Source organism: Vipera ursinii (assembly GCF_947247035.1).
Source record: "Vipera ursinii genome assembly, chromosome: 2".
NCBI lineage: Eukaryota > Metazoa > Chordata > Lepidosauria > Squamata > Viperidae > Vipera > Vipera ursinii.
In genome coordinates, this window is record NC_139513.1 from 149083003 (window position 1) to 149107827 (window position 24825).

The 24825-nt window shown below is 40.0% G+C and overlaps 1 protein-coding gene across 1 annotated transcript; it reads left to right on the forward strand.

Annotated features, from left to right (window-relative positions):
- The first annotated feature begins 1056 nt into the window (after positions 1-1056).
- Positions 1057-24490, forward strand: SMUG1 (single-strand-selective monofunctional uracil-DNA glycosylase 1). Its single transcript, XM_083355034.1, has 5 exons — positions 1057-1087; positions 10170-10292; positions 10828-10966; positions 12059-12324; positions 22481-24490. Exons 1-5 carry the CDS (start codon positions 1073-1075, stop codon positions 23006-23008), a joined length of 1071 nt encoding a protein of 356 aa, XP_083211160.1. The 5' UTR covers positions 1057-1072; the 3' UTR covers positions 23009-24490.
- Positions 24491-24825: the final 335 nt, after the last annotated feature.

Genomic DNA, 24825 nt, shown 5'->3' on the forward strand with positions numbered 1-24825 from the left:
ATTATAGTCTAAACAAGAACATTCCGTTACTGTGGTTCTTAATGAATTAGATCAGAAGCTGGTTTAATTTCCTCAAGTTCAGTCCTGATAAAGAACAGAATCATCTGTAGTCAGGAAACTTAAGAGGTCTCTTATTTCAAAACTCTCCCCTAAGAATGATTAAATCTGCATTAAGACATTATTATTTTCATTGACGACATGGGAAATTAAAGCAATCTGTATATGGAAACTACTTGGGAGTTTATGGCCAACAAACATGGTAAGCGAATATGGGGCTACTCAGAAGTAAAGCCCATAGACACAATTTACAAGAATAGCAGCTTTCTATAAAGAAGAGCCTAATGCTGGGAAAGATCGAGGGCAATAGAAGAAGGGGACGACAGAGAATGAGGTGGCTGGATGGAGTCACTGAAGCAGTAGGCGTGAGCTTAAATGGACTCCAGAAGATGGTAGAGGACAGGAAGGCCTGGAGGAATGTTGTCCATAGGGTCGCGATGGGTCGGACACGACTTCGCAGCTAACAACAACAAAAATACATCACCATCATCTATCAGCTATGCTTGAGTACAACTCCATTGGCTCCGCTAGCATGCTCCGCAGTATGGAAATTGTAGTTTCACACTGAAGACCATCACATTTAGGGATGGATAAGGGCAGACTATTGTTTAGAGTGATCTGATTCTGAAAGATCCCAAGAGCAGTTCTTTGTCAAACTGAATGACTAAGAAAGGGGATATCATCGTGGGAAATAAAAAAAAAAACACAATGATGCAGTATTGGAAAAAAAATATGGACAAGGTACTCTGCACCTGTTTAAGCCCTGCTCATTTGCACATTCAAAGATCACCCATTCAAATGTTACACGCCCCTCTAGGTTTCATTCACTGAAAAGATGACGTTCTCCGGAAATGTCGGAAGCTCTTTTTTTATTTTGTTCCACTAGAGTATACCGGGAGTTGTAGTGTGAAGAAGGACCAGCGCTCCTAACTGGTCGTAGTTGTTATTTTCTTTTAAACTACAACTCCCAGCAGCCACCGTCGCCCCCGCCCAGGAAATGTACGTAGATGGCCCGATGCAGAGAGTGCTGGTGAGTGTCCTTAGTAGACGGCCCTGGGAAAAGAGGGGGAAAGAGTGGCGGGCGGCTCTGAGAAACAAGGGGCGGCACAGGGAGGAGAAGCGGGAGGGCGATTTTTGCTTTCCCCCTTTCTCGGCTGTTGTTTTACTTTTGTTCGTGGCTGACAAAGTTGTTTCTTTACTGGGTGGGCTGGAAAATCTGGGTACGGGAAGAACGTGAGGAGTTGTGTGTGTGTGTGTGTGTGTGTGTGTGTGTGTTTTGCGGAGCAAATTATCTTGACACAACACTATGCGCACATACATCCCATGATTATAAGTCCGGCCTTTGGGTCTTGCCTCCACGCGAAAATCCAGGAAGGCGATGGTAAACTTCAGTTCTTTATCTCAGGCATCTATTAATTTGGAGTAAACGGCCTCTGAAAATTGAAGTTCTTTGTCAGGGATACAAGTAGGTAGTTGGTGGCTGGCCATCTTCCTTAAATTTGGTGATTGGATGCTCAGATGTCCTGAAATGCTTCCACAAAATGCCTTGCAGATGAACTATTATTGTTCCTCTTTGACCACTACTACAGATTTTTGCATTAGTCCAAGCTCTTCCATCAAGGTTAAGGAAAAGATACCAAGAAACCAAATAGGTGGGGGAAATTGCTGACTGAATATAAGAATCATCCCAGTTTGGAAGGTGCTATGATATGGTCTGGAACAGCATTATAAATACACTACAGCAAAGTTATTGGAGAAAACTCCCATTACTCTCATTATCCATGGCCAACCTCAATATGGGTGGTGACTGGGGGGGGTTGCCCCCCTCCAATGCTTTATTGAGTTTAGCTGAACTTTCCTCTTGGTGAACTCTGGTTCAGATTGCTCTATGTGATAGAGAGTTTACCAAGTACAGCAGCTATTCAGGAAAAAAAAAGTCACAGCAACCACTTTTTCAATTCCTGTTCAATTCAACCAAAAATCTAGGAAGCTCTTTTATTTTATTTGACTCTTGGAGATCTGAAATAATTTACTACTGCTCTTAGGTTTATGATTTATTGAGAGATGATGAAGAAGGAAAAGACAATTCAGGCACCAGTTCTTTAATGGACAGTTTTTTTATTTATTTTTTTTTAATTTTAATTCCATTTATATCCCGCCCTTCTCCAAAGACTCAGGGCGGCTTACAAGCTTAGCAGTTTTATACTGCCTTGTGATCAGAATAGACTGCTTGCGGACCTTGGTAACTCTCTACAAAATAATCTTGTGACATGAGCCTTGGAAATTTTTTTTATTTATTTTTTATTTTAATTCCATTTATATCCATTTATATTATTCTCCGAAGACTCAGGGCGGCTTACAAGCTTAGCAGGAAATGGCTCAGCTGTAGCTTTGTTGGTTTTATAGGGTGGGCTCTTAGCCTGTTATCTATTGTCTTAGCCTGCTAGCTACTGATAGCTAAAGCTGTCAGTAAGGTTAATGGGATGCAGGTTGATACTCTGGTGCACTTGGTTCTGAATGCAAAGAAACTTCACTTGAGTTCTTTAAGGATTTGTCAAACGTAAACAAATGTCTAAGAAAAAACGAACACTTCAATTTTGCATATGAGAAATCAACTCTTTATCTCTACAGACTGTAAAGTTATTATAAATTCTGCATATATATGAGCCTTGGTGGAGCAGAGGGCTAATGCCTCCTTAAGTAACACCAGCTGCCTGCAATTAGTGCAGGTTCGCATCCCACCAGGCTCAAGGTTGACTCAGCCTTCCATCCTTCCGAGGTAGGTAAAATGAGGACCCAGATTGTTGGTGGCAATTAAGCTGACTTTGTAATAATGCCGCTTGGGGGTGTGTGTGAAAGCCCTAATAAGCAGGCATATACATAGAATGAAGGCTACTGCTAAGCTTGTAAGCCGCCCTGAGTCTTCGGAGAAGGGCGGGATATAAATGTAATAAAAATAAAAATAAAATAAAAATAAATAAATATATAATAAATTTGATTTTCTTCAAAGCTAGCCAACAACAAATCAAAACACTGAAACCTTTAAAAGCCCTAACCCACAGGTCTGCAACCCGCGGCTCCGGAGCCGCATACGGCTCTTTCAGCTGTCTCCTGCGGCTCCCAGTCCTCTGCCATGTGCAGTCCAAAAAAAAAAAAGTGGGACTAAAAAAGTTCAACCAATCAATTCAAATATGCAGGGTAGGTGCATATCTCGCCTTGGCTCCACTCTTCAGTCAAATCCTGTTCTGTGCATGCGCGCATGTACGTGCATGTGCACACATTTTTTTGCGGCTCCCAGTTTTTCCTTTTGTGAGGGAACCAGTTCCGAGTGGCTCTTTCACTGTTTCAGGTTGCTGACCCCTGCCCTAACCCATTGTTTCCTATTCAGAAAAAAACCCACCTTTTTATCACTTCAAGCCCAAAGAATTGAACAGGCAGAGGCCTTTCCCCATTTCTGTTTAACATGCTCTCTGCCCTCCTTGAGTTAACAGAAAACTAATGGCATGAAATTTGCTGATCCCTCTTTTCCACGGCTGGTCACCTGGCATACCCTCCAAAATAATAGCTGACAAACTCCTAATGGGCTTCCTACACCTTGTAGTTGTCCTTGGATGGTGCTGGAAGAAGAGGAAGAAGATTTCTTTAAATTATCTTCAGCAGTTGGCTGCTTACCCATGGGTTGGGGACAAAAGAAAGGTAGTGTCATACAGAAAAAGGATGTGGCCTGGCATGTTTGCATCATAGATGAAGACCCAAACTCTCTATTTTAAGCCCGAAAGTGCCTTGTTTTGTGCTGTCAGTATTTTGCTGAGTCTTGTGAGGTGCAAAAATCCCATAGGTTAGGATACTTCAACAGCTAGAAAGGAACTGCATAGTACATTAAATGTGCTCAACGTTTACTTATTTGTTAGATTTTTATCCCACTTTGGTTACTTTATAAGTAACTCAAGGCAGCAAACATATCTGATACTCCCTCCTGTTTTTCCCACAACAACAACCCTTTGAGGTGGGTTGGGCTGAGAATGTTACTGACCCAAAGTCACCCAGCTGGCTTTCCTGCCTAAAGTGGGACTAGAATTCATAGTCTCTTGGTTTTTAAGCCAACACCTTAAGCGTGCCTGGCTGAGGAATTCTGGGAGTTGAAGTCCACAAGTCATAAAAGGGCCACATTTGAAGACCCCTGCCTTAATCGCTATGCCAAATTGATTGTTTTTCCAGAAATCCAGCCACTTATTTAACCTGTTGCGTGAATCAGTATTTTGCACTAACCCATATTTTATATTTGGGCATAGCATTATAGCTTCAGTTTTAGGATTGGGATTAATTTATTTATTAGATGAACCGAGCATCTCAGTTTCTTAAACTTTTTGATCCCTCTTTTAAAAAATATTTAGGACCCCAAATGAGTTTTTGCTTGTATGGATTATATTTTTATATTCTATAAATACACCAATTTTATTAAAAAAATAAAATTGATGTATTTATAGAATATTGAATCATTAAAAATAATATTAAACCATTTAGATGTGACATAATATATTTTTCATGAACTCCCCCTTTTTTAACAAATGAAAATAATAGAATAATGATATTGAAATTTTGCAAGTATTTTCAGTATAGGAAAAATAATTTTGATTCTGCCGATCTCATTGCCTTTAGAAACACTGGCTTAGAAAATTCTGAATTCTGGCACTGTTTCCCATTCTGTTGGCCTCTAAAGATTGTTTTGCACCCTGAAGCTGCCTTGCTATCCTAGAATATCAGAATGCAGTCAAGCCTATGCGGACACAATGAGAAAATGCACAGCTATGTTGAAACAGTGCACATGTGCATGAAAATGAGAATTGTAAACCAACTGTGCAATGAGACCAGATAAAGTATTTGAAAGGGATGCTTTCCAAACTACGTTAGCATGAATGAAATATCTCCTGAAGTCTTTGGGCTGCTAGGTCACTTCAAAGACTGTCCCCTGGGCTTGTCCCCATATGTACTGTAGCTGTTCCTCTTTGGGGGTGATCTCTGCAGAAGTTGCCAGAAAAGCAAAGTTCAAGAGGAATTACCTTGATTCTTTTAGTTTAGCTTCCAATATCCTCAAATCCCATTTGGAAGAATTTGGGCTTTTGAAATGCTAGACGCACAAAGTCCAACAATAAGACACAGGTGCAAAAAAATAAAACAAAAAGCCGATCAGATGTTCTCCAGATGTGTGGACTCTTCAACTACTATAATTTTCAGCCAATGTAGCTGTTGTGTGTGCAGATAGATACCAAACAGGATGAAACCAGCTATTGATTGCTCCCACAAGCAGTATACAGTATTGGGCTGATCTGTATATGTGAAAAGAAGCTGCCATCTTAATTACCATGCTGTGCTTCATTTGGAGACAAAACCATTTCTTATTGTTCCCATTATGAAAATGCTACCAGTCAGAATCCTTTGTTGATTTCTTCAAATAATCTTGTTATTCTACAATAAATCACCAGGCAGGTGCCCCCCCCCCCGATTGAAGCAGCTGATGGAAACTCACAGAGCACATTATTTTGCATAGTGTTACAGCTAAAAGAGTTTTTTAATTTTTTTTTCAAAGGTATACAACTTTTCACTTATTAAAAACAATCCCAAAGCAAGGGAAGCCGTGAATTAAAACACATTTCAATAAAATAACTTTGCGGTAACCTCCGTAAAATTGCCAGCTTGTAGTACGTTGCTTCCCCAATTCCCACATCTTCAAAAACACAAAACAGCTAGAATTCGATCGCCCAAGACTATGGAACAAAAACATCAATAGCAAATAGATGACACAGTAGCAGAAATTTAGGGCTCGGCAAAATGCCCCTGAAAGCTTCCATGGCTCGGCACCAATTACAACCGAACAGGAAGTTAATTCCAAAACTGGGGCCTTGTATTAACAGTAATTGTATTAGGGTCCTTCTCATAACAAACCCTGACACAATGGACTCTCTCAAGAGGGTGTAGGTATCCCTTGTGGAATGTAATTCTCTAGTGAGTATGAAAAAGAGAAGCTGCTCTGACTGATTTATATTCTCTTTTGGTAATATTTAGTAGTCTTTGGAGGGCGTTTGTTTCAGTTCTCCAATACAACATAGCCAAAATGGCCACAGTTTCTTTCCAACTCTGCGTTCCATCTCCATCCCAGAGACGGAGGGTGTACGTTTTCCTGAGAGTACTTTTTCTTCAGCAGGACAAATAAAGTTGTACCCTAGACATTCGTGGCTAGGATAGTTCTGCCTGCCTGCTGAGGAACTGCCATTTGTAAATTACGATTTGTAGGATTCCCTTGACTTCCCCACTTTTTTATTTTTAATCCCAAATCACTTGTTAAGCACTCTCACACCCTGGGATGCCACTGATGGCCAAATGGGAAGTTGTTAATTTGTACTTTGGGAGCATGGAGTTCTCAGGCTGTTAATGTCCACAACTTGGTAGATTTACACTCTCTGCAATTGGCAGGGTAGTGAAATCTCTCAGCAGCCTCGTAGCATTTTATGAGACAAAGTTTCTTTTGAGGGTTTGAAATAGGCCAAGAGACGGAGGCCCCATTTTCGTTTGGCAGGAAAAAGTAGGCTGATTCTAGCTACTCAGCTGTTCTCTCTCACTCCTGTCTTTGAACTATAGAAAATATCTGTGATGGTGCACGGTGGAAAAGCATAGACTGCAGCAGAACTTTCTGAGTTAACCACAAGTTTCTTTTCCTCTTGATTGTTTTTTAAAACCCCGGATTACACGTGCACGAAGCTTCAGTCTGGCACAGCGAGTTTGCACTTTTGTTTCTGGGGCCAATTCAGCTTTGTAACATAAAAATAAATAATGGTGTGCGGTCACTATATCCAAAATATTGATACTTCTGACACAAACATGTCTGTAATGACAAGCCTGGAAGATGGGAATTTTCACATGTCTACTTCTAAAAGCCCTTTGAATGTTCACACTCTGGCCTTCCTTCCAGTGGTGGGATTCAGCCAGTTTGCACCAATTCAGCAGAACCGGTAGCTATTTTTTTGTTGCCCAGGCCCAGAATGGACTTCTGGAAGTGGCATCTACACAGAGAACTGCTTGTTCACATATTTGAATCCCACCGTGCCTCCTTCCCATCCAGATTCCACAGCCTAGCTGCTTTACTAGCCAATAGAAAAAACGTGAAAAAGTAAATAAATTTTCTAGCTTGGTAACATGACTAGGAGGTGGTGAGCCCTCCTCTTGTTAGAATCAGATTGTTATTTCAGATTACAATTAAAACCGAACGTTAAGAGGAGTAAGAATGTAAAAAGAAATCTCCCAATAGTTACACTGGAGTATGAAATTAGAAACAAACAAACCAGAGAGTGGTGCTAAAATTGCAGACAGAGTCTTAAAGGAACCTGTCACAGATTGCCACAGAAGAGAAAGATCACAGGGCGGAATGGATCTGTGCTTAATATAGAAGGCTGTGCTGCATCAAATGTATAATAACTACACTTACATAGAGAAAATAAACATGTAATTTTTGAATGCCGGAACTGACAGTGGTGAGAGTAAACTTAGGGAGGGGGCTCGCGTGCAACTTCTCTACACTGCTTCTGTAGTTTAGAATCTGCTTTTAGATCCTGTTGTATCTCAAAATCATGAGGAAATGGGGGGGGGTGAGGATCTTTTTGGTGGTAGCCCCCTGACTGGAGCTCCTTTGTAAGGACAGCCCTTTTGCCTAATTTTAGATGAGCTGTGAACCTCTTTCTATGCCTTATTAAACAGTTTGCACAAACAAAATTTCTCAATAGCTTTGATCCTTGTTTTGTCAGGCTAACTGTACTGTGCCAAGGGGCTTTTGATGAAGTTTGCACCTCTTCCGAGAAGGGGGGCTAAACGCATTCATGGATTTAAGGCTTAATGAAATTTTATATCAGATGAGTTATGTTTGTGTCATCACCAATATTCCTGAGTTTTCAATTCATTGCAGGAATTGGGTATGGCTTGTCTAGAGAAAAGAAGGACTAGAGGTGATGTAATAGAAGTATTCCAGTATTTGAGAGGCTGCCACCAAGAGGAAGGGGTCAACTTATTTTGCAAGGTACCAGAAGGCAGGACAAGAAACAATGGATGGAAAGTAACCAAGGAGAGAAGCAACTTGGAATTAAGGAGAAACTTCCTAACAGTGGGACAATTAACCAGTGGAACAGCTTTGCCTTCAGAAGTTGTGGGTTCTTCATCACTGGAGGTTTTTAAGAGGAGACTGGACAGACACGTGTCTGAAATGGTCTAGGGCCTGCTGCTTGAGCAGGGGGTTAGGCTAGAAGACCTCCAAGGTCCCTTCCAGCTCAATTCAGATTGACTGATCGAGTTGCTTTTCAGAGATTGAAGGCCCAGCCTCTTAACCTGCTAAATTAGATCTTTCTGAATCCAGATTTTGGGTTATTTTGGAGGGTAAGACCGAGGCATGACATCTCCATGCCCCACTTAGTACACCTTCTGAGTAATCAGCCACTGAAGTGCCTTTGCTGAATAAATATTCTCCCGTTGAAGTGTGGCTCTTGAATTTTATTTTATCTTTTTTCAGGACAGCAAGGGAGCACATGTTGGGAGGTGGCTGTCTGTCTTTAATCACAGCACCAAGCCTTTATGGGTTATTTACAGTAATGTTTTGTATCTTGAGTGAATGCTTTACTAATTATGGTAATAAAAAAGGCAATAAAAGGCACATTCCCGGTGGAGGAATATATTTGGAGGCCTTGCCTGGTTCACTTATAAGCGGAGCTGTGATAGAAATTGCCCACCCGCTCAGCGGTGGAAGAAATCAAGCCGTTAAGAGCGAGCTGCCATGGATCAAGGTGTGACATGAGGAAGGGGGTGCTTTGATGGATTGAAAGGAAGGGAAGGGGGCAGAATTTGAACCCCTCCCTGAGTGGTGGTGATTAAGGGGGAATGGCTTAAGATATGGCTAAGCAAGGGGAGGGGAAATAGGAGGGTGTTTGGCCTGGTCCTTGTGCACAAAGCAGGATCCAATCTTAAGCACTGGCTTTTTTTTCATTTTTGTTTTAAAAATACAGACAATCCTCACCTTAAGATTTCAACTGGGACCAGAATTTCCATTGCTAAGTAATGTGATTGTTAAGTGAGTTGCATACGATTTTAAGTCCTTTTTTGCCACAGTTGTTAAGTATGCAGTTATTAGTGAGGTAAATCTGGCCTCTCCTGTTAAGCAAAGCTGGTTTGGAGTATCTGTGGGGGTGATGCAATGGTCAATAAGTTTAAGGAACGGTTGTAAGTCACATTTTGCAGTGCTGTTGTAACTCCGAATGATTGCTAAATGAATGATTGTAAGACAAGGACTGCCTGTACAGGTAGACTTACAACAGTTCAGAGTTGCAACAGCACTGAAAAAGGTGACTTATAACCATTTTTCACACTTACAACCGTTGCAGCATCCCCAGGGTCACGTGATCAGAATTCGGACGCTTGGCAACTGGTTCATATTTATGACGGTTGTAGAGTCCCGGGGGGGGGAGGGTGTCATGTGATCACCTTGTGCGGCCTTCTGACAAGCAAAGTCAATGGGGGAAGCCAGATTCACTTAACAGTCATGTTACTAACTTAACAAGTGCAGTGATTTACTTAACAGCTGTGGCAAGAAAGGTCGCAAAATGGGGCAAAACTCACTTAACAAATGTCTCACTTATTTGTAGGATAGCCAAGACCCTCAAATGGTTGGAAAGTGGTCTGGTATTGGTCGGTCTCTGAGAGGTCTTAGTGAGAATGTAAGCCCAATGAAAGCAACCAATTGTTTTCCCTTGGGTAATTACTGCCTACATGGTGAACAGAAATTCAACAGGTGAAGGCTCTCCTGCTATGAGGGAACCTGCCTCCTGTTGAATTTTTGAATGTCAAACTACTAGAATTTTGCAGGAAAAATATGTTCAGTTTTGTAATTGATAATCTGTCTGGCTTTGGAAAAAAAACATTTTTATCACAGCAAAATCATCAGCCCCCATGTTTAGCAATTCCTGGGTAACCCACATTGCTTTTGTGAAATTAGAGTTTTCAATTAGGGCATAGATTAAAGTGTCTGAACCAAAATAGTTTCCATAATTACATTATGATTTTTTTTCTTTTCATTTCAGCAAGCTGTGCTTCCTAAGGCTGTAACAAAAGCTGCATTATCACTACAGGCTGGCTGTAGAAAGGCAATATTAGAGTGGGATATTAGAAATGCTTTCGGACATTTCAGCAGAAGAATCAGCCTGGTAAGAAAAAATAAATAAAAGTTCACCATAAAAATTATATCTGAAGTCTGCCGTGTCTTATTCATTTTCCTCGAGAAAGTACAAATATTTTTCAGGCTAAGGTTTGCACCAGTCTGCGCTGCCATGTCTTCCATGGTTAGCATGAGGGCTTGTTTGAACACAACTATCTTAGCATCCTTCTTCTGAGGAGGAGGTTTAATCAAGCTTAAGGTCCAAATGCAACATTTGCATTCAAATTCTGCTGAGAAAAATGAGTTGACGTTTTGTGTGCACAGCCTTGCTTTTTCCACACACTTGCAGTATAAAGAATGTTTACATGTTTATTTTGGGGAAAAGGAAAATTACAGCCAGAAGATGAATTAAGCAGGGACTCGGTTAGTGTTGGTGTTATACGTGTATAAACTAGTCTCTGTTTAACGTATGGAGGTTGGAGAACATCAGCAATAAACAGCAAAACTGAGAATGAGGTGCGGCTTATGTTTACTGAGAAAGTAGGTTTACTCATGAACAGGTCTTTTTTCTTTCTTCATACCAGATTTACCTTAGCATACACTGCCTGCCTGCCTGCCTGCCTGCTTGCCTGCCTGCCTGTCTATTGATTGATCTATGCAAGATCACAAGATATGGAGAGACCTGGCCAGTAGAATCACATCATCGTTTACATCCATCTAACGGTCTGTCTGTTTGCCTATCTGTCTGTCACATTTCTGAACCGCCCATCTCCCTCAAAGAGAGAGAGAAGTATATGTGTGTGTGTGTGTGTGTATGTGTATATGTATATGTATATGTATATGTATATGTATATGTATATGTATATGTATATATTCGATCAGAATGTCGGCAGTTTGGCGGGTCGAATCCCGAGTGCCGCGTAACAGAGTGAGCGCCTGTTACTCGTCCCAGCTTCTGCCAACCTAGCAGTTCAAAAGCACGTAAAAATGCAAGTAGAAAAATAGGGACCACTACGGTGGGAACAGCGCTCCGTGCGCCTTTGGCGTCTAGTCATGCCGGCCACATGACCACATGACCACGGAGACGTCCTCGGACAAGCGCTGGCTCTTTGGCTTTGAAACGGAGATGAGCACTGGCCCCTAGAGTCGGAAATGACTAGCACGCATGTGCGGGGGAACTTTTACCATATATATATATATATACATATATACATATATACATATACATATACATATACATATACATATACATATACATATACATATACATATATACATAAAGGTAAGGTAAAGTTTCCCCCGCACACGCGTGCTAGTCGTTTCCGACTCTAGGGGCTGGTGCTCATCTCCGTTTCAAAGCCGAAGAGCCAGCGTTTGTCCAAGGACTTCTCTGTGGTCACGTGGCCGGCATGACTAGATGCCAAAGGCGCATGGAACGCTGTTACCTTCCCACCATGGTGGTCCCTATTTTTCTACTTGCATTTTTACGTGCTTTCGAACTGCTAGGTTGGCAGAAGCTGGGACGAGTAACAGGTGCTCACTCTGTTACGCGGCACTCGGGATTCGACCCGCCAAACTGCTGACCATCTGATCGACAAGCTCAGCGTCCTAACCCACTGAGCCAGCGCGTCCCATATACATATACATATACATATACATATACATATACATATACATATACATATACATATACATATACATATACACATAAATATACGCATAAATATACACATAAATATACACATAAATACACACACACACACACACACACACACACACATCTCGGGAACTGATGCTGCTTTTCTCCTGTGCCAGGTGGAGCAGCACCAATGAACTCCTGGGAGGCTCCCATGAACTTTCTGGAAGAAGGTGGGCTGGCTGAACAGTTTCTTCACATTGAGCGAGAGCAGATAGTCCGCCTGAACTCTCTCAGCTTTCTCGATCCTGTCCAGTATGTTTATAACCCTTTGGATTATGCCTGGGAGCCCCACCGGGACTATGTACGTAAATATTGCCATTCCCCAAAGGAGGTGCTCTTTCTCGGGATGAATCCAGGGCCTTTTGGCATGGCTCAGACTGGGGTAAGCGAACAACCAAGTCTGGGGCTGGGAAGATCAGGGTTACAAAACTAGAACTGAATATGCAGCAAAAGATGGATTAGGATTGTGCATGTATACCGAATGCCCCTGTATATGCCTTCAGGTCAGATGGAGCTGAGATTCATCTCATCTACCCTAATCTGCCTCTCCTTAAAGAAAACTCCTTAAGAAGAAAAGACTATTGCCTTCAAAGGGGTCTCTTTCATTGTCCAGTTTAATATTTAGTCTATTTCCACACACCCCTCCCTTGCTGCTTGAATCGATTGATTTGATTCTTTACCTTGAGGGGCTACTAGAAATAAATTTGCTCCACTTTCTACAGGATAGCCATTTAAATACTTGAAAATGGCAATGGGAACCTTTAACATTTCCTTCTTTAAGATAGAAAAGGTAGCCCGCTCTTTCAACTTTTCCTTACAATCTTTTCACCTATCTTTGTTTTCTCAATTTCTAATGGAAATGTAATTCGTAATGTACCTGTGTAAAGCACAGGTAGTTTATTGGAATGAGCAGAAGGAAAGGCCAACAAGGAAGAAGTAGAGGTTAGGAAAAAACAACTTGCTGGGACCCTTCTTTACAGTAATCTTTTCTTCCTTGAAGTTGAGACTGATATTAGTTGTAGTCCAACCCTTCGGATCTACCCTTCTCTTTGAGTGCTAATCAAGTAAACTCAGCTGAGAAAGAATTACATGCATACTGAGTTAGTACTGTATTCCTCTCTGTGTCTAGCACAGAGGTGCAATAGGCTAGTAGTTGTCATGGTTCCGACAGATGAAACTCTTCAAAGAACTTCGAGGCATTGTTCACCTTGAAGAATCTTTATTCGAGTAGCATACGTAGCATCGGCACTAACACAATCAAAGCCAAAAACTGAATTCCCCTCCCCTGAGCACATAGCATCAGAGCACAATTCCCTCCTCCAATTAACAGTCATAAATCACATTCCCCAAATAGTTTAAAGCATGGGCTTCCCCTCCAGCTCTCCAGCCCGCCAATTCTTTATCATCTCTTATTTCAACCACCTTGATTCTCACGCTAGGTTCAGTGTTATTATGTCTAGCTGGACTCTCATGCACGTTCTCCCCCCCTCCCCAGCATCATCTAACTCTAAAAGCAAAAAGAAGAAAATGGCTACAACTCCATCTGTTGTCAATGCAAAAACATCCGATGTTGGCAGCATTGACACTAGTACCTTTTGTAGTCCTTTTTGCATGGTTGCACGAGCAGGAGCAAGTGGATGAATGTAATGGGTGAGAGGGTCAAGTGTGGCTCTACTTTTTCCCCACTCACAATAGTCTCAGCCCTACTTTGTTCATTCTTATAGGAAATAATAATAATAAGTTGGAAGGGATCTTGGAGGTCATCTAGTCCAACCCCCTGCTCAGGCAGGAAACCCTATACCATTTCAGACAAATGGTTGTCCAGTCTCTTCTTAAAAACTTCCAGTGTTGGAGCATTCACCACTTCTGGAGGCAGGTTGTTCCACTGGTTAATTGTTCTAACTCCAAGTAGGTGTATATAGCATGTAGTAACATAAACAGTTTAGTCCCTCTCGCACAGATTACTGAGTCCTGAAAAGTATCTTTATTGTAGTGAGGTTATTGTAGTAAAACATCTCATACAGAAAAAATTTGCTATATATATTTTTTTTCTGCAGAAGGTCTGTACCTGTCCATATTTCTGGCTAAGTGGGTTTTTCTTGTCTCCCCAATTTCCTCCCACTGGTTAACACCTAAAGAGATAATTCAGTTTCTGCTTTGATGCTATGCCAGGAAAGGAAATGGGTAGGGAATTGATAAGTGTGGCAGAGTGCTTGTTGAGATACTGTGATTTAAACATGTGTGGGTGTGTACGTGTAAATTGACTGATTGTTCTCTGAATGTCAGAAACACTTAGCGCCAAAGAAATGGCTTCTGATTTTCTTTACAAAGCAGTTTTAAGTACAATTGTAAATTTACCCCTTATTCTATGGTTACAATGTAATTCTCTTCTTTTTATAATCTACTCTATCTAATCATCAAAACCATAAAATCCTAAGTTTACCCTAAGTCCATAAGGGGTTTTCAGTCAGCAATAAACATAGATACTGTCTTTTCCTTGAACGAAGAAGTCAATTTAGCCATCTCAGCAAGTTTTGTCATCTTCATCAACCATTCCTCCATTGCGGGTGATGCCAAACCATCCCATCTTTGTGTGTATAATAATCTCACTGCAGTTGTCATATACCCCTCCCCCCAAAACAAAACAAAACAAAACAAAACAAAACAAAACAAAAAACCCTCTGGTCTCAGTGTTATATTAATCTTTAAAATCCTCTGAATCCAAAATTTTTCCAGTTATTTTTACACCTCCACCAAATAGGATAAAATGCCCCTTTCTTGGTGTTCACATTTCCAATAGAAACGTGAAGTGCTTTTACACATTCTGGACAAATTCTCTAATGATGTATATTGGTAGTAAATCATTTTATAAACATTCTCTTTAAGATTATAACAGTGTAAATTTCAGTCCTTTCAACCACTTTTTCCCCACTGTTCCAGCTATACTGTATATTATAACCAACATTTTAGTCCGTACATTTTTCCATTTGCTCTTTGTTTAAATTTCAATAAAATACGTTTAGCAATTACATGTTCATCATTTGCACACAATTCTATTTCAAATCCAGTCTTACAGTGTTCAAAACCATAAATTCTTTGGTCCACTTTAAATTTTTCTAATAACTGTAGATAGGAAAACCATTAGCAACTGAGATCCCTCTGCCACCAATTCTTCTCTTGATTTTATTTTATAACCCCCATTGAAAAAATTCTAGTAACTCACAGTAAGTTGGCCATTCATGTTTGCCTATTATATTTTTCATATAAAATGAGTCTTGTGATGAGAGCCAAGTTTGTATCTATCTCATATTCTCAATATAGCATATCTAATGTAAGCATTTTTAAAACCCACATTAACCTTGACTTTGTCGTACGACAAGTATCCATGCCACTCAGATTTCAGGTCATGTCCTTCTATTTCTCAATAGCACCCACTCTTTCATCCAAACCAAACAGCAAGCTGCAAGATACAGTTTCAAGTCAAGTAGGCCCAATCTTCCTCTTTCCTTTACATCTTCTAACACCTTATATTTAACTTGTGGGGTTTTTTGCCCTGCCACACAAGTTTAGATACATCCTTCTGCCACTGTTTAAATGCTACATTGGTTTTCCAAACAGATATTTTCTGAAACAAGAATACCATTCTAGTTAAGACATTTATTTTTACCACAGAAATTCTCCCCAGCAATGGCAGTTGTAGTTTTTGTGATGTTAATGTGTCTTTTTAAACTTCATTCCATAATGTAGTTGTTTTGAAACAACGCAGTTCGATTTGTCATGGTGATAACCCAGATATTTTACATTCTTCTCGGTTTTAAAACCTGCTTTATTCATCAGTTCGGTTTGATTTTCCATTTTATTATTTTATTAACATGTTTGTCTTGTAATCTTGAAACCTGCTAATGCATACAATTATTTGAATTTTCCCATTAATGTTTTAATTCCCTTTAAAGGATCTTCCAAAGCAAACATAAAATCATCTGCAAAATTGAACTTATAAGCTTTGTTTTTAATCTTTACTCCAACAATCCTCTCATCTTATTTTATAACTCTGTTCAGTATTTCAAGAACCAAAATAAAGGAGAGAGGAGACAGTGGGCATTCCTGTCATGCTGTTTTTTTATGATTTGTGCTTTCTGTGAAGTGTAAATTGATTTTCCCCATTTTATACAATTCTCTCCAAAATTCATATCTTGCAAATTTCAAACAAGAAAGCCCAATTCAAAATGTCCAAGGCCTTCTCTGCATCTAAGAAGATCAACGTAGCTTGTTTTTCATTATGTTGCTCCAAATATTCCAAAATGTTCAGCACATTTCTAAGATTGTCCTTTAACTAACTTTTTAGGTAAGAAGCCACATTAGTCCACAGACATAAATTCTTGCAAAATTATTTTCAGTCTATAAGCTAGAATCACAACTTGCTGTCATTATTCAATAACAATAGTCTGTAGTTTCTTGTTAAAATCAGATCTTGTCCCTCTTTAAGCATTAGTGCTATACTGGCGTCTTTTCAGCTCTCTGGCATGTTTTGTCCCTGTAAGGTTATGTCATTGCCTTTTATAAAACTTGTAAAAGTTCATCCTCAAAACATTTATAATAAGAGCCTGATAATGCATCTGGTCTTTCCACCTTACTTGGTTTAATATTTTTTATAGCTTCAGAAACCTCCCTTATAATTATAGGTCCATTCACAATCTGTCTCTATTTCTCTGTAACCCTCAATAAATTTTATTTCTTTAAATATTCATCTATTTCTGTTATACAAGTTGAAATAATATTGATGAAATATTTTTGTTTAGCATTTATATTAATGGGATATCCATTAATAGGGTATCTGTCTCTTGTAATTTCAATATTAGTTTCTCCTTTCCTTTCCTTTCCTTTCCTTTCCTTTCCTTTCTTTTCCTTTCCATAATTTATATGCCAATCCCTTCCCTGATTTGTTTGCAAACTCAATATTTTTTTCCTTTACACAATTCATTTTTATTTCCATTTCTCTTACAATACTGTTAACATTTCTTTTCTGTTAACTTCTTTGTATCTTTTTTCTTTCTTTTCTATTTCTTTTTTCTTTTCTTGCACTTTTAACTTTCTCTTCAATTCCTTTTCTTTTTTCCCTTCCTTTATATTAGTTTTATCTTCATTTTAAATACACACACACACACACACACATATATATATATACACACACATATATATACTGCTCAAAAAATAAAGGGAACACAAGATAAGACATCCTACTATTAAATACAGTACATGGTGTTGTTTAAGTGTTCCCTTTATTTTTTTTTGAGCAGTATACATACATACATACATACATACATACATACATACATACATACATACTAAAAACCAGGGGGAGATTCACAAACCCACCTTTTCAGAGTTCATGAAACTTGCATCCAGTGTTGCATAGGAATTGTTTTAAATTCTGTTTTTAGGTTATTCTTAAATAACCCAGTTTCAAATAGTTGTCTTTTTTATATCTTTTGCAAAAAACAAACAGACCTTGGCTTTGCTATTTTTTTCCATAAAGCCCCTCATTTTTAAAAGGAGACAGATACGTATCTTTGCTACAAGTGGAAAAGACATTGTTTTCTAGCCAACCCTTTTCTCAAATGCAAATTTCCGGATCAGGTAACATCTCAATTTCAAATCAAATCAAATTCTTTATTACAGATCAATGATCCAGATTATAGAAAACTTACTAAATAAAATCTACAGATTAGAGCTACAAGGTGGAACAAAAAAGCTACATGGTAAAGGATTTACAGTATATTCATATTTGCACTATTTTGCTGTCAGCAATATACAAATGTTACAAGCTAAGAAAACAAACTGTGCAACAGCAAGAGTTACCTTGGGGTCCTTTCTTATTACTAGGAATTGCATCTGAAATTCTTCAGTCTGTTCCAAAAATGGAATTACAAGAGGTGTTAGGATCTCTTTGCATGTATATCAGTTGAAATTACAATATAAAAGAAGTTCCTGTTTCAAATCAAGCCATCATTACAATGGCAAAGCCTTCCCACATATGGAATTTAGTATCTGATTTTGTGATTCTAATTTCCCAGAGGTGCTATGAACTCACATTAGCTCTTCTGTTATCAGAACGTAGGTGCTCATAGTTTAACACTCCAAAACCCTGCATATGTGCTTTGTGCATGCAGTTTAAAGACACACTCAGTGTATGCATATAAGCATATTTTGTATCACTGGGGACTGACTAATCCACCAATTTAGATTTCTTTCAGCTACAGATTTATTTTCCAAACATCCATTTGTCTTGTTCTAATTCAACATCAGTTTGAAATCTTGTCTTTTAAGAAGTCCTCTCCAAATTCCTTACTTGGTTTTAGGATTATTTACTGATGCATATATTTTCAGACGAATTGTGCAATGCTTTCTCCCCCTAGTATAATATTTGCAACAATACCCTTTTGTGCGCACTGCATTGTTTCTGCAGGGTCTACCTTTTTATTGGTAGGGAAATAAAATTCACCGAAGAGCTGATATTTCCAAATATCCTTTCGAGGTTTGCTTAGTTAAGAAGGTATGTTAGATGAGTTCACAATAAAATGCGAACTAAACAGATTTGTTTCCCGTATCGAGATCCATTTAGTTCTGGGATTCCCACCTTGACACTCCTTTACGCCAGTGTATCTAACATAATTCTTGCCCCCCAAAATATTTAAATATAATTTTTTTAAAAAAATTCTCTTACTTTAAATGTGTCCTTTTTGGAGGCATATCGTGAGAAATCCCCGTAGTTTTCTTGTCAAGGTTTTTCAGAAGTGGTTTGCCCTTGCCTCCTTCACTGTCTCCCCAGTTTCTAAACTGATGCCTTAACCACTACACCAAACTGGCTCTCTAGTTTAAAGACTACCTTCTTTTTTAATTAAAAAAGTAAATTTTAATTTTAATTAAAAAAGTAAAAGAACCTAGCCTTCTGTAAGAGAAAACACAGTCCAGAATGCTTTCTAAGAATGCCCGTGGTTTTCACATAGACTCAGTGGCGGCTGGATTGTTTTAAATGCACATTGCCTAACCTTTGCACAAAGACTGGGAGTAAGTGAGGAGTACATATAGACAAAGTCTGTGGAGAAGGTAAGTTGGAGCAAGAATAGGAGTGAGCGGCTCCATCCATTTGCCATTTGGCAAATCAGATGCCGTAGCAGTTATTTTATGAATGATCAATTCCTCACAGGAGACATTTTCTTTGATTATCTTAAAGTCTGAAATGAGTTCAACTGCCCCCCCCGCCCCCTCCAAAGGATGGGACCTTGATCTAGTTCAACACTGCAGGCTGATTGGCTGCTGTTTCCAGGGGTTCAGACAGGGAAGAGCCCCAGCCTTGCTTGTAGCCGCCAATGATAAAACCTTAAGGCCTTCCTTAGAGTTCCCACATTGTTTATGGGAAGTCATGACAGCTAAATTGGTACGAGTCCAATATAAATGCTGGAGCATAGATATTCTTTGGCTAGCATCCTAGTACATGTCATCTTTAATTATATGTGAGAAAGGTTATGGAGATGAAGGGTCTTATATTACAGGAGCCTCTGGAGGCTCCGTGCATTGTAGGCATAGAAACACCCTGTGTCTCCTCTCCGTATGCTCCTCGTTTGGTTTTAATGATCACTTAGAAAAGTGCACAGCTCACTTTCAACAACAGCGTTCTCCATGCAGTCTGCAAACCTAAAATATCGGAACAGAAATAGTGCCTCAAAACAGCAAAAACAAACCTCACAACAGCAGAGGAAATTTAAGCCAAAAGGGAAGAAGACTGTCAAGGCCCTAGGAGAACGTTGGCAAATGCTGAAAGGTTAATGGTAGACATTAAATGGGGTTTCCTGGAAGAGGACTTTGAAAGGTGGGGCACTCCACTGAAAAATGGCTCTTATTCCAGTCCCCACCAGGCTCCCTGCGGATGATGGGGGCCCCCGAGAGAAGAGCTGCAGTGAAACCATTATCCCCGGATCAAAGTCGGATTGAGCAGCAACATTAATGTACAACCACATCAATAACACATTAAGCCTATTGTCTCCATGCTAATTGAGACCTAGGAGTTTCTCCTGAGACATAATAATAGTTGGGGCGGCTCAGAGAGGTGCACTTGGAGCCATTTGCTAATGCTTCAGAGAGGTATGGAAAAGGGAGCTCTCAACTTCACCTAGGATTCCTGTCTATTGTTGTTTATTTATTATTTTATTATAACTGCTGTTCTGAACCCTTTTTTTTAAAAAAAAAAATAGTGAACATTGTCCCGAAACTTGTTGCAGCTAAAGTGCAAAGTGAAAAAAACACAAAACTTTGCTATAGAACTGAGATCCTTGGTGGGTATATCTGTTCTTTTGCAACATCAGACATTTTTAATTTATTTTTAATTTTTAATTTTAATTTATTGCACAGATGACTTTAATTTTAATTTTATCTTAATTTCTGTACTTATTATATGTTATTGTTGTTAGCCGCCCTGAGTCCTTCGGGAGATAGGGTGGGATATAAGTCCCATTAATAAATAAATAAATAAATAAATGTCCACTACAAGCTTGGATGAATTGAGTTTCCAAAAAAAAAAAAAAAGGAAAGGAAAAAGCTTCCATTTAGTTTAGCAAGCACCACTCCGGGGCCTTAATTAGCTCAGTAGAATCTGAGCTGCTCAGCCAAACACAGCCGTTGGCCAGACCTCAGCTAAATCATCGTTTCCAACAATCCTCTATAGCTGGTTGTCCCAAAGGTGCTTTTTCTTTTTTCTCTTTGAAGACGTTTCGCTTGTCATCCAAGAAGCTTCTTCAGCTTCTTCTTCAATGGAAGAAGCTTCTTGGATGAGAAGCCAAGCGTCTTCAAAGAGAAAAAAGAAAGTCCTTTTCTAGATCCTCTAGTTCCTTCTCAGTTGTATAAGAAACCTTTTCCTTTTTCCAAGTTGTCAATGTCTTTTCTGGATTTTCAAATATTAATATTTGTTTAATAGTAGATTCTTCTGTCATTGTACTTGGATGTTTCATTTTTTTCTATTGTATTTTGTATAGATGATTCTTTAGTTGTGGTCAAAGTTTGGGCTTTCATATCTGGGCTGTCTTCTTGTTCCTTCACATAGCCTCTTAGTATTTCATTGGTTGCGGTAAGAATTTGGATTAGTGTTTTCAACATAGTGAGAGTTTGTTGATCTTCATCCATAAATAAATTTTGTTCCTGGTATTCTTCCATATTGGTATTTTAAGGTAAAGGCTTTATACTTAGAAAATCCAAAAGAGATAATTTTCTTTTTCTAGGTAGGGAACACAAAGCCTTTCACAGCAGTTGTTTCAAAGTTCTCAAGGTTATGTATCTTATCTATTTCCCTGGGCAGTCAGCCAGGCCCCTTTTAAAGTTTCCCTTTGAGTCCCAAAGTTGCCTTAATCTTTTCAGTTTTTCTTTTTTTTCATAAGAAAGAATACAGATTTCCAACAGAAGTAGACAAGAAAAATAGGAAATAAAAAATCTTTCAATCCACATGCTTTGAGAAATAAAGTTCCAATTGGGATTCAGTTGCTTTTTCAACATTTAAAATGCCCCTGGGTATTTTGTCGCCGCTCTTTCTGGAGGGAGGGCAAAAGTCCCCCTTCCCTCACTGCAGGGGGGAAAATGCTTAGCAGCTTAAGGAGGTATAGAAAGTAATTAGAGTGTAAAAGAGGTAGATCTCACCCAGTCTCTTCCCTGCTGCTTTAAAAGTTGCCTGGTGGAAAATGTGACTTCCGCTGTTCACAGCCTAGGGACGAGCCATAATGGCCAATCCTTTTGTCCACTGGTTTGGAGGGATCGCCAGGTCTAACAGGAGAGTTGCGGCTTTCCTGCGATCCAGTGAGTGCCCCTCCTTGCTGGTCGCCTCTTCGGGGTGACTTTCAGCCCTTTTCAGGGCCCCCCAGCAATGCAAAACTGGACAGGGGAGAGAAAGCAAGTCTCCCAGCCATCCATAGCGGCTGCGTGACAAACTGCAGATGACAACTGTTTTTGAAGCATGGGGTAGATAAAGTGCATTCCTCAGTAGTCCTCTGACTTGGAGCTTCAAGCTCCCCTCCCTCCCTCCCTCCCTCCCTCCCTCTCTCTTTTCCTTCCTTCCTTCCTTCCTTCCTTCCTTCCTTCCTTCCTTCCTTCCTTCCTTCCTTCCTTCCTTCCTTTCTTTTCCTCACATTTTCCCATTTTCTTTCCATTGTGAATTTCAAAGCAACCCCTATGGAGTTCTCATCTGCACTGGGCTGTATTGAGACCTTCTTGGCATGTGAGTTGCCTGAACTATTTCCTGAAGGGATACTAAGGAGCTAAACAAGAGGGAATCGAGTGGCACCCGGATGGAGGAATCTCTCCCTATTGAAGGGTGGAACATTTTGAGAGGAAAATGTCTTTCCAATGTGTTTTTTCTCACTCCACTTTCAGGAGGATGATTTTTTTTCCAACTTGGGGGTTAAATGTCCACGGCAAATGTCGCGAAGCAAATTTAGACCTCACTTTGTGCCCACACCGAGAAACCTTTCTGATAACAGCACCTCTTTCTCCTCCAGGTGCCCTTTGGAGCAGTGCAGCTTGTTCGAGACTGGCTGCAGATAAGCGGACAGGTGTCTCGGCCAACGTGCGAACACCCAAAGAGGCCCATCCGTGGCTTGGAGTGCCCCCATACGGAGGTGAGCGGAGCCCGCTTCTGGGGCTTCTTCCGCTCTGTGTGCACCAAGCCCGAAAAGTTCTTCCAACGCTGCTTTGTACACAACCATTGCCCGCTGCTCTTTGTCAGTCAAAGCGGGCGCAATCTGACACCGGCTGACCTGCCGGCTGCTCAGCGTGAGCAGCTTCTTCAGATATGTGATGATGCCCTGTGTGAAGCTGTGAAATTATTGGGTGTTGCAACAGTCATTGGGATTGGACGCTTTGCCGAACAGCGTGCCCACAAGGCTCTGTCAGCCGCTGGTATCCCAGTACGCGTGGAGGGGGTGATGCACCCGTCCCCTCGCAATCCCAAAGCAAACAAAGGCTGGGATGCCATCATCCGAGCAAAACTGGAAGAACTAGGCTTGATGGCTCTCATCGCGGACTAACTGAGAATTCCATGTTCAAGACAGCAAAGAGCTCTTGCTTTGGGTTCTCATGACTTCTGGATAATGGATCGGAAGCATTAATTCTTCGACTGGGCTCACTGATTTTGGCTTAAGAATCTTCTAGCCTTAGATCTACATATTTTTTACACTTTTACTTTCACTACTCATACACACACACACACACACACACTTTTTTAGGCAGCTGTATTCAGTTGGCTATCTGTGTCTTGGTATACTTCACAGTAGCTATTCATGTTGCACTTTTGTGCAACAATATTCCATTTGAGATTTTGCCTAGATCTTTGCCCTTTTGGAGTGGCATAGCTCCTTAACACTACGTATGCTGATGGGCTACCAATTGAGTTGGCCCGGTACTGTCTGTTCCGCTTACAGCTCTTTAAAACCTAGATATGCTCAGTTTTTTTTATATGCAGAGCAGAAGCTCTGACCCAGAGCCAAAGGGGATGGTGTGCATCATGGCAACGGTGGGAACTACCTCCTCCTCATGACTTTTAATGCTGCTGTAATTCACCATTGCATATCAGAGGAAGAACTAAGTGGGTTGTAGAACACTACAAGAGTTCTAATTAGAAGTAGGAGGAATGAGAACTCTGATTCCGTATGTTGCTGCATTACTGTACCCTTTGACCTGAGCAGTTCACATCTGGTTCCTTTCTACCTTTTGATCAGTGGATTTTTGGGAAAGGAACAAAGAAGAGGAAGGGCAAGGAAACAATGCTCCCCTCCTTCTCTTCAGCTGTTGGTTTTGTTTTGTTTTTAATTAAAAATTGCAACTAGCTACTCTTAGCCAACTGCTGAGTAAGAAGTAGCAGCGTTTCTGAAAATATCTGTTCAGGAAGTTGAAGGGACAATGCAGGTGTATTCCATGTAGACCAGGTTACCTTGCAGTCTTCTCAACTGCCTGCTGTGTGGAACTAATTTGTAGAAACACTCCTTGACTGTTGCTTGTACGAAGTAGGCTTGGATTAAACACTGTCTGAACATGAGAGTTTTGGTGCTCTCTGAGTTTTCTTGCAGATGTTTCATTACCAGTTGTTCAACTAGGTAACATCATCAATGCACTGACGGTGTTACCTGGTTTGGTAATTGGGTAATGAAATGTTTGCATAAAAATAAAATAAAAAATCCAACCAAGCTCAGAAAGTACCAAGGATATCACAGTTCAACCCTGAGCTACAAATATTCTCTTCTATTCATACTGCCTCAATGTGGCTACTCTGCTTTTGGGTGTAGCCCCATCCCTAAAGCCCAACAAAATGTATGGGTTGAGCATGTGAGTGGAATTTGATCATTACAGAGTTGAACTTGGTTCAGAAGCAAGTCAACTCTGCCACTCAGCCTACGTTTCTTGTGCTATATTCTGCATAAGTTACATATTCCCTTGTATCAAGCTTGACTTCTAGTTTTCTTTGTAATAACGCAAAAGTAGTTTGTCTTTGTGTTCTTCCAGGATTAAAAAAAACAACCCTAGTCTTACATCCTTTGATTTTCACGTCACCTCTTAGCCAGCTACGAATCTAGTTTCGTTCTGTTTAGCTTTATTTGGTTCTTTTTCAATCAGAAATTTTACTAGGTATTGCTACCTGCCGTGGAGTTTTATTATTTAAAAGCTGGGCATATCCTGCAATACAACAATCCATCTGTGGCTTTGAGGAGCCATATTAATAGATAGGAATGCATTATTTTATGCCAGTCTGGAATATTTAAAATAACGGTGCATTATTTTTGAGCCCTTTTCCTTTAATAGCCTCCAAGCCAAAAATACAATGATACAGTAGTGCTCTCACATAGCCAAT

Excerpts from the sequence above, each read along its gene's own strand:
- SMUG1 (XM_083355034.1), top strand. Across the intron at positions 10,293-10,827 it reads TCAGCAGAAGAATCAGCCTG|ATTTACCTTAGCATACACTG; the intron begins GTAAGAAAAAAT and ends TCTTCATACCAG. Across the intron at positions 12,325-22,480 it reads TTGGCATGGCTCAGACTGGG|GTGCCCTTTGGAGCAGTGCA; the intron begins GTAAGCGAACAA and ends TTTCTCCTCCAG.